Source organism: Orbicella franksi, chromosome 3 (assembly GCF_964199315.1).
Source record: "Orbicella franksi chromosome 3, jaOrbFran1.1, whole genome shotgun sequence".
In the NCBI taxonomy this organism is placed as follows: Eukaryota; Metazoa; Cnidaria; class Anthozoa; order Scleractinia; family Merulinidae; genus Orbicella; species Orbicella franksi.
Window position 1 is genome coordinate 2,414,627 of NC_138147.1, and position 13,731 is coordinate 2,428,357.

The following is a 13,731-nucleotide window of genomic DNA, read 5'->3' on the forward strand; positions in this document are numbered from 1 at the left end:
GAGTAGACGGTGTTCTTTAAGCGGCTTTCTTCCAAAACATATGCGCGTGGCCTTCAGGAAAATGGCGGATGATTTTGAAATTAGCTGAAATTGTTTTACGGTTTTCTTTTCTTATTCAGTGATTTTTCACTGTATAGAAGGTAAACATGGTTAATGTGGGACGAGAGTGCTAACAATAACCAAGAGGAAGGAATTCTAAGAACGGACGCTCACATGAGTTTTATCAAAACTACTGGTTTACGAGCTTTCGAGGTCGTGCACCTTTTAATTTTTACAGGCCAATTACAAAAATGCCTGGATTGCGATCAGAGTTAAAGTTAAAGTTGTATTCTCTCGCATGTGTTTTAATCGTTGCCAAACATGATGGCTACATGTAGCTAGAAACCATGAAAGTCGAACGAAACTGGAGAATGAGGCCACCAGTCGTAGCGAGAATTTTAGCAGGGTCTACCTGCCCGCGTTTGTCAACATAAATGATTTAATTGCTTTGTCATCCATGGTTTAATCCCTCTTCGAATGCCTCCACGAGAGCGATTGCCGTTTACTGGAAAGAAAATATGGGACATGGGCCTTATTTACTGACAAGAGCGTGCTTGGCGATCGTTACTATTTCAAGCGTACACTGGACGTCGGACAGTAGACCACAGTTCGATTCTTCTTGGAACAATACAAGAGATTGGAAGAGGGAATTGGCCGACAAAGAAGGATATTTTACCAATACATGGGCAGTGGAAATTGACCCTGCAGAGGAACACGTGGTCGCGAATATTGCAAAGAGACATGGCTTCCATATTATAGGCCAGGTTAGTTAAGATTGTGGCCATGATGGACTGAAAGGAAGAGATTTTAAATATTAGTGAAAGTAACTGGCTGGATGAAGCTGGAAGTCAGTCAAGATTATAAATTATCTAAACAGCACATGGTGGCCGACATGGTTGAGTTAAAATCGCATTTTCTTGTGCATATGTTTACTTTCAAATTACACCTACTCAAAAAATGGCCAAGGTGAAAATTGTATTTACCTTCCTCAAGAGTCATTTTCTAACTCTGTCTTTATGTGAAACACTAATGTATTATGTAACTAAAACAGAAATTTGGTCATTTTGAGTTTGGTTTATGTTCCTTCTCCTAGACTGGTGATATTTTCTGGAAAAAAAAAAGAAAAATAAATCACAGCTAAAAGCTGTGTAACACTTCATGTAACTGAATGAGTTGATAGATTTCTATAAACATTTCACTGTAGAAACCAGCTAGGGATACTTGAGTAACAGTTGTGTTCTGATACTTAAGGCATGTCAAAACCTTTCATGTGTTAAAGCTTTGGACAGAAACACTGTTTAGAAAGCTTTTCTAGGCTGGCTATGTGGTCTTACTGTTCCAGACTGAGAGACTTACGTCCCACTCAGACAAAGCATTGTTTTGACTTGCTTCTTTCTTTCAGATCGGTGACCTCAAAGGTCACTATCATTTCAGACATGATGATGTGGATGAACTGAATAAAGAACACAACAGAGATAAAACTGATAGGTTACTACTAGAGAAAGAGGTTCGTAAAATAAAATTTAAAACATACTTTAGTTACGCTTTTCTAGAGACATCATGGCAGAGTAGTCAGGACATTATATTTATTGCACAACCCATGTCTGAGGTTCAAAACCTGTTATATACATAGTTATTGCCTGGGGCTATTATCTTGGGTAATAGAAAATTAGCAATGACTTTTCGGAGTGTAGTGGCTCTAAACTGGGCAGGTGCATCGTACTTAGTTGACCAAGGCTGTGGTCTAAGAAAAATTACAAGGAGCCCAAACGTTTCTAACGATGAAATCCTGGGTGCCCAGCACTTAAGCTTATATGAAAAATGTACTAAGTTCTTCCAGTCACCCAAAGACAAAAGTTAGTCACCTGTGGCACCCGGGAGCTTCTAGAGCACATTCCTAGTTATTACTCCTGTAAGGTAAAGGAATAAAACAGCAGGGTTCATTGTTACTGGATGGGATGCTAGTGCAGAGATGATAATCTAAAAAAATGAAAATCTGGGAGATCTCTGATTTTACCTCCATGACAAGAAATGTTGTAAAAATAACAGCACTGCCGATTTAACCACAAAAATGTGTCAATCATTCAAACATTTTCCCCTACAAATGCCTAACACCAGCTCAAATAAGTGTGGAAAATGTACTTTAAATGTTGTTTTTTTCTGCATCCCGGCGGTCATTTTATGCTTTTAATGAAATATTAATTCTCTTTCCTACAATGATATTGTACAATCAGGTGAAGTGGGCAGAACAACAAAAAATTCTTCACAGAGTCAAGCGGGATGGAATACCTACAGACCCAAAGTTTAAAGAAATGTGGTATTTGGTGAGTGAATTTATGTGACTGAGCATCAATCATATCCTCTCCCCATAGCTAATATTACAGTAGGGAAAAATATGAAATCTGCCATCCCAGTGGATCACTAAATTTCAGTTTTCACTTGTTCTTACCTAAATATTACCAGTATATGTGCCTGCCAATTTGACTGCCAGTGTGGCAATCCATGGACAGAGTATAATGGGAACAAACCATTGTTTTGCTTATCTTGCAGTCTTAAGTTTTGAAATAGTTTCTGACTGGAAATTGTAATAAACAGTGGAATCCTGATTTTTTCAACCTCCAAGGGAGATGAAAATTGGTTCAAAAAATAAGATAGTTTGAGAAATCAGGGGTAAAATTACAGTGTTTGACTGAGAAGGGGAAATAACTTTTGGTTCAAGCTATCGGGAGGTCTGAAAAACTGAGGGTTTGAGAAATTAGGATTCCACTGTGTATCAAGCTGACATTTTCACTCAAACTTGCAAGACTACTTAGGCTAATTTTATTTGCCCACCAGACCATCAAACTTCTAATTTCACTAGTCAAGAGTGAAGTGTTCTTGTCCTGGGCAACCAGGCCAGAGTTTTTTCCCTGCCCTGTATCATAAAATAATAAATTCACACTCACATTCAAAGAGCTATTTTAATTTTTTTTTTAACACAAGACAATGCCGAAAGAGAAAGGTAAGTGCTATGGGTAGTGGTAGCTTACTGCTGATTGATAGAAGTTCACAGTGTGTCATGATCAGGATGCTGGAAGTAAAAATAAAGAATACTTGTATTTGCCATTTCTCCTTCCTTTGCACTGAAATACTATGAACTTCAATTAAAAAATTGATGGGAAACCACTTCTACCCATAATACATTTTGCCATTGTCATGTACGCACTTATAAGCTCTTTGGACAACCTTTCTCAAAACAGCTGTATATGTCAACTAAACAGAATAGAGGTGTGTGTTAATAAGTTGATAAATTATGAAATGTTATTATTGACAGTCGCTTAATAATAATTTTACTGTCTCATTCAGCTCAACGAAGGTCAGACAGGAGGTCCTGTTGGAGTGGACATTAATGTTCTTCCAGTATGGAAGAAGGGCTTCACGGGCAAAGGAGTTGTGGTATCCATATTGGATGATGGTGAGTCATAAACTTATGTTGAGTCTTCATTTTTATGTGGCTAAATGTAACTTAGGTAAAGTTTGACTCGAGCCAATAGTGGTCAGAGGCATTTCAGAGCAGCCATGCTCTGTGCGGTCTCATACAGGATTTCGCACAACCTACATGTTTTGCTTGCCAGCTGTGTAAGAACGTGCAGTTTGCTTTGAGTGTGATTCATGCTTCTAGCATGCTTTTGCTCCCTCGCCTCCCTCCCTTTTGCTGGTGATGGTAAGTATCTCCACTGATTCTATTAGTTTGACAGTGCCTGACAATTGCCGCTCTCAGAGTTGCCATAGATACCTGCTTGCTCTGCTTGATGCTCATATTTCACCTGACTCCATCATCCCTTAGGCCCCTTTCTCAAGCTATTCAGTTGGTGATGAGTTTAATTTGACTATTTTACTTTAAAAAATACACACACACTTGATTTGCTCACATGAACATGGCCTTTGTTTTCAGCTCTCTGAAATGCATAGCAGTTCACCATATTTCTTTCTTTCTGTTTTTTTTTTTGGCAGGTGTGGATCACACCCACCCAGACTTAGCCGCAAATTATGTAAGTTGTAGAGTTAGTACTTCAACTTTTGTACCTCTTTAAGTGTACACATATGCAGATCAGTATAGTTACCAAATAGAAGATGATATTCTATATTCTGCATGCTTGAGCTCTAGAAAAACTGCTTGTGGATGCACAAGTGCAGCGCAAGTGCTTTCAGCGGTTTTTCTAGGCAGCAAAAATTGGATTATTTCCTTAGAAAATGTAGGAACACCATCTTCTATTTGGTTTAGAATATAGCACAGAAAAATGAAAATATCTACGCCTGAGAAAAGGCAGTGATTGTGCTGGCAACATAACATCCTGGACATACATCTATTTAAAAAATGCACACTCATCTCCAATGATGTGGGTATACAGCAGCTACATTTTATTATTGCGCCTTTCAATAACACGCGGACTCTAAAATTCAAAGCTCAACCGACAGATGCGTTTTTTGCTACCGTCAAGCAAATGTTCAGCGGCTCCTTGAACCTTCCACTATGTTGTTTGAACTGTGCTCAACGATTTGATTTGATTACCGCACTCTCGGCAGTACTGGCAAGCTGGGAGGAGCTGCCAAACATTTGATTGGCAGCAGCAAAAAACACATCTGTTGGATGAGCTTTGAATTTTAGAGTCCACATGTTATTGAGGGGTGCAGTGAAAGTAAAATACATAAACTGTGCCAAATGAAAGTACTGTTCAGTAGTATTCATTTGAACAGTCACACATAAAGATTTCTTTCACAGACTTTGGTCTTTTCACTGAGTGTGTTATTGTTCTCTTATCGTTACAGGATCCAAAAGCTAGTCACGATTTTAATGATAATGATGATGACCCTAGGCCACGGGACACAGATCCTGATAACTGGTAATAGCTTAATAATGATTTTAATGTCATATTAATATATTTACAGGTAGTGTCTTACATGTAACCTTTTGCTTGCTGTGCAAGTTGCTTCCCAGCCCTCCTCCCCCCCTCCTTTCCGGGTCGAAGTAGCCTCCTACACAGATGTTCTTTCGGCTTGTCATACACTACCCACCCCCCCCCCCAACCCCAACAAAAAAATACATCAGAAGCCCAAAGACCTTCTGCATAGGAGACTAGGGTTGAAATGAAATCGAAGGAAACAAAAAAAAAATCGAATTTGACTGCAAAATATATTGGTCTATTTGAGTGGACTCTAGGGTTTGAGGCCGACTTCCTGAGCTCCTCCATACTCTATATAAGGGTTAAACCCAGGCAGGAGAAGAGAGAGCGAGGAGGATAACTTGCATGTGCAGCTTAGAATACTGCCATTGATCAGCACTCTTTGATTAGCTGGCTATAATAAGAGTGCTCGCTTTCAGCACGTGCATGTAAGTTATCCTTCTAATCTTGCAAGAAAACAGACGCTACGTGCAAAGTGATGACAACTTACCTGAGTTGCTTGTTGATCAGAAACCAGAGAAAAGGAGCCAGAAGACCAGAAAAAGGTTTTTTTTTTCTTTTTTCCTGATTCCTTTTACAGCCACGGCACGCGCTGTGCAGGAGAAGTTGCTGCCTTGGCAAACAACTCTATCTGTGGGGCAGGAGTAGCATATCAGGCGCATGTTGGAGGTATGATTTTGTCGGAAATAAATTTCGTTTATTTTTCTTTACAGCATAGATCCTTTGTCAATGAAACTGTTTAATGAGAAACATAGTACAGTTCAACCCCTATTAAACGGCCACCCTCGGGGAATTGGATAGAGGTCGCTTAAAGGGGCTGGGGCCCGTTTCTCGAAGGTCCCGAAAAGTTTTCGCACCCGGAAAGCCATAGCAAAATCTTGAACCTTACGATTACAGAGCTGTTTTATTCACATATTCTTAATATGATCAGAGGTTCCCTTCATACAAGAAGTTTCAGGCGTATACACTTCTCCGTTGTTAGATACTGACCAACTAAAAATGGCTTTACGGGCCCGAAAAGTTTCCAGGGCTTTCGAGAAATGGGCCCCTGGCCGCTTAATAGAGGTCAAAACTATACAGAAGCCCTCATAGGGGCCTTGATTACTGGCCTCCTAATAAGGGTGGCCGCTTAATAGGGGTTCGACTGTATTCCGATGTTGGACAATACCTTTAGCTGCGAGAGTATTAACGTCAAGAATAAGGAAGCATTCGTAAAGAGGAACTTACAGTAGTTAATGCGCTGTGATTTTTAGCAAGAGATGCCAAAAAAAAAAAAAAAAAAAAAAACCGCTTCCCTTAATTAACCGAAGAGTGAAACTGATTCATCATAAAAGACTTCTGCTAACTTCGCTTTTTGCCTGTCACTGGTCAAGCAGCGGCTGGTTGCGATATCTACTCTTATTTACAGGCTTCGAAGTGCTCAGTTTGTTTCAGATAGCCTTTTCACAAATTTAACACAAAGCGCGTGCATTTCAGGTGTTCGCATGTTGGACGGTAAGGCCACAGATGCGTTAGAGGCCAGCTCCCTGGGATTTCAACTTCAGTACGTTGACGTCTTCAGTAACTGCTGGGGTCCAAAGGATGATGGAAAAACGTTTGGCAAGCCAGGTCCCTTAGCAGCCAAGGCCCTGAAGAGAGGAGCTGAGGCGGTAAGACACGGGGAATTATTTCCTGTTCGAGGTTTAATCGGGCGTTATCTAACTAGTACTATGGTTTTACTGTGAAATCTGGGAATTACACTTAACTTAAAAGAAACTATGGAATTTGTTGACTTAACTTGTAACTGAGTGCTGAAAGACACATCTCATTAGTTGACAACCACTATGCCTTAGCCCCTGACCACATTAATCGATTACGGTGCCAAAACTGCAGCCTTTTGAAAACGCATCGTTTTGAAAACGTTTCCTTTCTAGAGTGGGTAGGTGAAAACGGAGGCTTTTGAAAACGGTGCCGGAAAAAGCGTCATATACTGTCGTTTCTATCAGCGTTTTCGGTCGTTTTTATAGTGCGGACGATAGGCGAAAACGCATCAAAAAGTATGCATTTTCATACGAAAACGCATTAGTGTGTGGACAAGTGAAAACAAACCGAAAACGTTAGTGTGGGCGAAAATATTTTGCTTCGCTTTGGTTGTGACGAAAACGGATACTTTAAAAAACGCATTAGTGTGGTGGAGACCGGCCTTACATTATTGAAGTGCGACCAGTAAATGCGTGTATCGCTTTGTCTTAAAAGTGCATCGAATTGGCGGCATCCAGAGGCCGATGGATATGGCAGTTCGTAATAAATCCGGCCCAATCTCCTCCAGTCTTGACCATCCGTGGTCGTTTATACTTATCATTACTGCTTTTGGGTTTTTCATCCTTAATCAACGCTTATTTTTAAGATTCCTTCCTTTGGAAGATAATTATCAATTCTCCACGTTGCGATAATGCCAATCGTGTTGTTTTTTCTATTCCAGGGTCGTGGCGGCAAAGGTAACATCTACGTGTGGGCGACTGGTAATGGAGGTCTGACAGATGATGACTGTAACTGTGATGGTTACACCACCAGTATCTACACAGTGTCTATCGGATGTATCGGGGACCATGGTCTGTCTGCTTACTACACTGAGCTCTGCTCTTCTACTTTAGCGGTCACGTTTAACGGAGGTGCTCACAGAGAGCGCGAAGAAAACAAAATGGTACCTTGATTCGTTTTCTTAGTTGTACTGCAGTATTACTGATGGCGAGTAGATCTTAGCGGATGCTTGTCGAACCTGCCTTCTCTAATTGTTGTTTTTGTGAATTTATTTGTTTGTTTTTGTAGATCACTACAGATCTTCATCATCAGTGCACAGAGCAATTCAAAGGCACTTCATCTGCCGCTCCTCTGGCAGCAGGGATGATAGCTCTTATGTTAGAGGCTAAGTAAGTAATACCGAGTCCATGCAAGTTCGGTCATGTTGCAGCTCTCGTAAGGTCTCACATGAATGGCTTGAAACCCTTTGAGAGGACAATAGAACAAACAACAGAAACAATGCCCCCTAGCCCCAAAACAATAACAGCTGCTGCAATGACGACAAATAGAATTACAAGATTGCGAGAGCTGGTACACTACCGACAAGTTCTGGCGCTTCACCTAAGCTGCCACAGGCTTCCGCCATTAGCTCGGGTTTTTCTGTTTATGGAACCAACTAAAACTAGGGCCTGATCCAAACAATTGACAAATATCACTCTATGTGGTACATACGTTATGTTGTTAAAAGTGTTAGACATCCGGATCGGACTTTCGGAGTCCAATTTTTCCTCTATAAAAATGTTTTTCCCTGCTTATGTTTTGTGTAGTTTGAAATTATTCAAGCTCAAAACAGAAGGACAGACAATATAAACTGAAAAACTTACCGAAAAGTTACAAAACTGAAATAAAAACTCTCGCTAATCCTGGGTTAGCTTAATCGGGCTTTGAACAACCCAGCCCTGGGACCCGGTTCTCGAAAGCCATTTTTAGTTAACCTGTATCTAAAAACAGAGAAGTGTATACGCCCGAAACTTCTTGTATGAAGAGAGCCTCTGATCGTATTAAGAATATGTGAAGAAAACAGCTCTGTAATCATAGCGTTTGAGATTTTGTTACGGCTTTCCGGGTGCAAAAACTTTTCGGGACCTTCAAGAGTCGCCTCATGCTACAGAATCCTGAGTTAGCGCCGATACCGATGATAACATGATGCATGCAAATGTGTCATTCTGCGTTTGAATCATTGCGGATATTTATTTGTGATAAACATTGCTTTTGTTTTCTGTTTCAGTAATAAACTTACATGGCGAGATGTACAACACATCGTGGTCAGAACAGCCAAACTAACGAGTCCTGTAGACGACGGCTGGCGTACAAACGGAGCTGGATTTCATTTTAATCACAAGTTCGGTTTCGGCCGCCTTGATGCTGACGCTATGGTTGAAATGGCCAAATCATGGACTACTGTTCCCGCTCAACGCATCTGCACTGGTGCTGCCAGCATAGAAGAACGGTGAGCAACCGTCAGTAGCTTCATCGTTACTTATCATACTCACAGGGCTCGAAAAAGGTGCCGTCCGGTCTCCCAGAACAAGTAGATTTTCCTGCCAGCCATGTAATTTTTCACTCTCTCTTGACTTTCCGCAAGGGCAATGGCCCAGGCGTATATTCTGCCAACTAGGTAGAAAACAAGTAAACTAAGATTTGTCCAGGGCAAGCAAAATTTGAGGGCTGCTTGTCCGAAGTGCAAGCTGGAATTCTATTTTTTTTTTCCGAGCCCTGACTTATCATTAATTTGGTTACCAAACACTTTTCTCGAAAGAATTTTTAAAGAAAATTGATACAGTTGCTTTAGTTTTGGGTTTACTCAAATTGCTCTCTGTGACTTACTGGTTGTTTCAGATAATATGGATTGTGCAACAAACACGTGCGATTTATTCGATTCGAACCACTGGTATTGCTTTTTATGCGGTTTGAGGCGGTTTGGTGTTTCTGGTCATATGACTTCACTTGCCAGATTTTGATGTGACTTGAGAATGATGAAAGAGCCTTCAAAAACCAGAAACAAGGCCAGCTTATATTCATATGTTAGAGATCGAAAATTGTAATTCTTCTTTAGCAACAGAGCGGCAATTGATTGAAATCACCAGATTAAACCGAAGCTATTCTAAGGTGACCTGCAACGAGCCTTCGGTTCTTCATATAGCGACATAGAGTGATATCATTTATGCCTTGCATGTCTTTCGCTGTACAGAGACATCCCATCAGGAGGTGCACTGGAACTGTCCATACCCACCAAAGCGTGCGCGGGGACTATTGCCGAGATAAACAAACTCGAACACGTGGTACTCACCATCAGTTTCATTCACCGGCGCCGCGGTGACGTCAGCATTCTTCTGATGTCACCATCCGGGACAAAGAATGAGATGCTGTCAACGCGCCATTACGATGACTCAAAGGAAGGGCTTGACAACTGGGGCTTCATGACTGTCCACTGCTGGGGTAAGCACTGTTCAACAACCAAAATGTCCTTAGTAATATCTGTATATTTCTTCTAGCATTGTTTGGAGAAATAGACTTTCTGTGAAGAACAGGGTAAATGGAGTTGCCACAGGTCAGGAAAAAAGTCGGGCTTCTTTTTCAAGGTCAGGGAATTTCTAATCTGGCCAGAAAAATATAAAATTTTTATGAAATTTAGAGAATTTTATTTTCCCGTTGCTGTAGTTGAGAAACGTTTTGTTGTAGCCAGTGAAAATGTTTTTCAAAATAAATTGGAGGCAAGTTTTATTCTGCTCAAGACAAAACCAGGGAATTTTTTACTTTCCTCCTACCGGGCGACCTACTTAGACTGGTTAGTATCTATACAAACTGCTCAATTTTATACGTAGTGCTGTTTACAAATGGAACTTTTTTCGCATGACCTTTTTGCGTTTCTTCAAGTGTGGTCATGCCACATTGTAAGCTATTTTTATCCTCAGCATCTTCAGCCATCTGACCTCGCTTCCATTCGGGTTCCTACCTTTTGTTGGGTGCTGTTCCACAAAATCGAACCATTCAGTTATTGATCGTTTTGTGACAGTATTTACAATAATCATTTTCCCAAATCATGCTGTTTCACTTGAAAACGAACTAGGTTACACTGTTAAATGTGTCATTATTTAGGTGAGAATCCTCGCGGTTTCTGGCAGTTGAAGCTCATAGACAATCCTCTGAATGAAATCGGGGATCGCGTGTTGAATGGGTTCGGGACACTGCATCTAGACACCAGTAAACAGGACACTGATGTGGAGGACTTAGAAGAACAAGTTATCGACGATCAAACCAAACAGCAACAGACCCATGTACAACAGCTGAAATTACAGGTATCATCACAAGTGTGCAAAAACAATGTAGTTACACGTGCCTTGGAAAAAATTAATCACACAACGCTCTCCAACGTCAGGAACAAAAATCCGGACGACACCGGTTGCACGTTTTCCCGCGCTTTGTGCCGGTGGCGTGTTTTCACACGCTTGTCACCGGATGCGGTTTCTCTGCGCTTTACACTGGTTCTAATTTTTCATAGATTGCAAGTAGTCTGTCTTTTGCTCTAAAATCTGCAGCGAAATACGCTAAAAGAAACCTGTGGGAACTAGCACGATATTTCAGAGGCGAGCGATGAAGCTACGAGTCGCGAGTGTTGCAGGCGTGGTGTCTCTTTTCGCTCGTTTTCTGACCCCCGGGCTACTTGTGGTTTAGTCTCCCACCCCTCGAATATTGTAGTTGTTCGCTCAATTTTTGCGGTCTTCCCTGCGGGTTCTAGAGCAAAAGAGAGTCTGCGAGCATTCTGCTGTTTCCTGCGCTTGGTACCGCTGACGATTTTTTCTGTGTTTGTAACTGGATGCGTTCTCTTGGTACCGGTTATACTCTTTCCCGCGCTTGACGTCAGTTGCAGTTTTTGCTTGAAGTTTTGATTGAACAGTTTCGTTGTTTCCGTTTGCTGTGATGAGTTGAAGTGATTATTGTGGCTTTACGACATTGTATCATTTCTGGGTTTCATTTTATACCATAATTTTCCTTTGCTAGAATGCCCATGTTGACTTTCCATATCCCCCTGGCGTTAGACGAGATGAAGTGCGGCACCAGAACAGGTCTGAAATGAGCGAACAAAGCGTGATAGACGATCTTTATAATCTCACAGAAAGCGACGTGGCCAGCACCACGGAATACGTGTACGATCGCAGCCGAATCTCGTATCCCCAAAATTCTGGAAGCGGAGATATTTCCGGTAGTGATCAGGATTTCGGAGATCCCGGGCTTGACCTTAATCCCGAGGGATCTTCTAGTGGGGAACATCCCATGGGATCAGCTAATGAGAGAGTTTACTTAGAAAAAATCCCCGACGATGACATGGATGCCGAAGAGCGGGACGACATTTCGAATCCCGCGGGATTGAGGGAGGCATCTTGGGACGGTGTACCCGACGACGAGGAATATCTCGACGAAGACATCTCCAATGATAACGAAGACCTTAAAGATACTTTCGAAGAAAAACCATCTGTACCTAAGAAAACGAAATATAAAGCTGGAAAGAGGAAAACAAACAAACCAGTTGCAAAGAAAAGCGTTGTTGTAGACAATAACTCTAATACGATAAAGAAGAAGGTTCAAGTAGCGGCCGAGGAGACCGCTACCCAGCGTGTTCAAGTGAACGCGGGCTACGAAAATCCCGAGATCCCTTGTTTGGGCAGCGGCTGTTCAGGAGTGTTGTTAAAATGGGTGTTGACATTTTATGGAACTGAAAATTAAGAACATTTAGTCTAGCAATTTTTATTAATTTATCAATTTTATAATTCTCAGGAACAGACCAACCACAGCTACATCTAGGTATATATTAGACCATCATTTGGCTTAATTTTGAAAAAAAAAAAACAGGCTCAAGAGTGGTTTGTGATAATATTACACCTTACTACAACCGTGTATAGAATCGAAACCTTTGGCTGAGCCATATATTCGATTCTATTTAACAATTAGATTATCAGGTCGAGACTTCTGTCGCGTGACAGTTGACGAGGGCGCAGCCCGAATCATCTATCACGCATAGAAATCGAGAGCGAATAATCTAATTGTTTAAGTACAAGTCTACTAGTCGTTCACAACTTTACCTCAAAACTCTTCACAGACACTTCGAAAACGCAAAGAAGTGGCGGGTGTCATTTTGTTAACAAGCGCACACTGCTACGCTACTCGCTATCTATCACAGAACAGATAGTGAGTAGCGTAGCCAATCAGAGAACGGCATTCGTGGTAGAACGCTAGTAGATTTACACTTAAAAATTAAAATCATTAGGATTGTTTTAAGGCGTTCTTTCCAGAAGATGAGTTCAGTGTTGGTTAAGCCGAATATCGAGATTTTTAAAACTTTGGTTTAAACGCCATGTTGTGGTCTCTCCCCTCCTCTATTTACATTCTTTCAGTGAATTGTCGAATGTTTTTTTTTGACGATTTTTTACTTACTGTTCAAAACAAAGATAATACCAGTGCAAAAATAAACATAGTCTGTGTATAATCTATAGATGATTAATTTCATAGGTAAATCATTGAAAACTCTTGCGTAGAACTATCATCTTTCAGAGTCCCAGCGTTTCAAGGAATTGTCTGTATTTGGTAGTTAAAATATCTTGTATTTATGACAGTCTCGCCATGTTTTACATGATAACTGATGTGAATGGGATTTTGAACTGAAGCTTACAGTGCGTTTTAGATAACAAACGTGGTTACGATAGACCATTTTGCAGTTGTCTGCCCAGTGGCCTGGCCTTTGAATGACAGCGAGGCTTGAGGTGACCTTGTTTTGATACAGACCTCACTGTTTTTGTTGTGTAAATCAAGGTGCACTAATGCTTACTAGTTTGCATTTAGATGAGAAAAGCAGGGAGGTTTGTATCAAGCATTGTCACCTCTAGCCTCGCTTGCATTCAACTGTAAAATGGCCTATTTAGGCTTGTCATGTATTATGGGATAGCTTAGCCTGTGCTGAAACCATGTTCAGGTTAAATGGTTTTTAAAATGAATGTGTAAATCACTGGAACATGTTGTCGACCTTCCAACCTTCTTACCTAAACCTGTACAGAGATACAGATAGTGCTATTTTACAAGAGATAATCATTGCTGTTTCCATCTCTACAAAGATACTTTCATTTCATGCAGTTCCTTGCCAGGCTGGTGACTTCTGTTTTAAGTCACATTAAACACGCTTGTTTTTTTAAGAGGT

General features: G+C 40.9%; 1 protein-coding gene across 2 annotated transcripts; it reads left to right on the forward strand.

Moving 5' to 3' along the window:
* Window positions 1-77: 77 nt before the first annotated feature.
* LOC145480636 (PC3-like endoprotease variant B) lies at window positions 78-12,875 on the forward strand. 2 transcript variants are annotated; one of them, XM_081458913.1, is made up of 14 exons: window positions 78-803; window positions 1,442-1,546; window positions 2,274-2,363; window positions 3,385-3,493; window positions 4,033-4,070; window positions 4,849-4,922; window positions 5,563-5,651; window positions 6,459-6,631; window positions 7,444-7,665; window positions 7,791-7,891; window positions 8,770-8,991; window positions 9,733-9,980; window positions 10,641-10,840; window positions 11,544-12,875. In XM_081458913.1, the coding sequence occupies exons 1-14, from the start codon at window positions 558-560 to the stop codon at window positions 12,264-12,266; spliced, it is 2,640 nt and encodes an 879-aa protein (XP_081315039.1). In that variant the 5' UTR covers window positions 78-557; the 3' UTR covers window positions 12,267-12,875. The 2 variants fall into 2 exon arrangements, with proteins under 2 accessions (XP_081315039.1, XP_081315040.1); XM_081458914.1 differs by lacking the exon at window positions 1,442-1,546.
* The last annotated feature ends 856 nt before the right edge of the window (window positions 12,876-13,731 follow it).

Bases quoted from the DNA above. Each gene is read 5' to 3' on its own strand.
- LOC145480636 (XM_081458913.1), top strand. From the start codon at position 558: ATGGGACATGGGCCTTATTTACTGACAAGAGCGTGCTTGGCGATCGTT. The intron at 4,923-5,562 runs GTAATAGCTTAA...TTCCTTTTACAG, and splicing joins GACACAGATCCTGATAACTG to CCACGGCACGCGCTGTGCAG. The intron at 8,992-9,732 runs GTGAGCAACCGT...TTCGCTGTACAG, and splicing joins GCTGCCAGCATAGAAGAACG to AGACATCCCATCAGGAGGTG.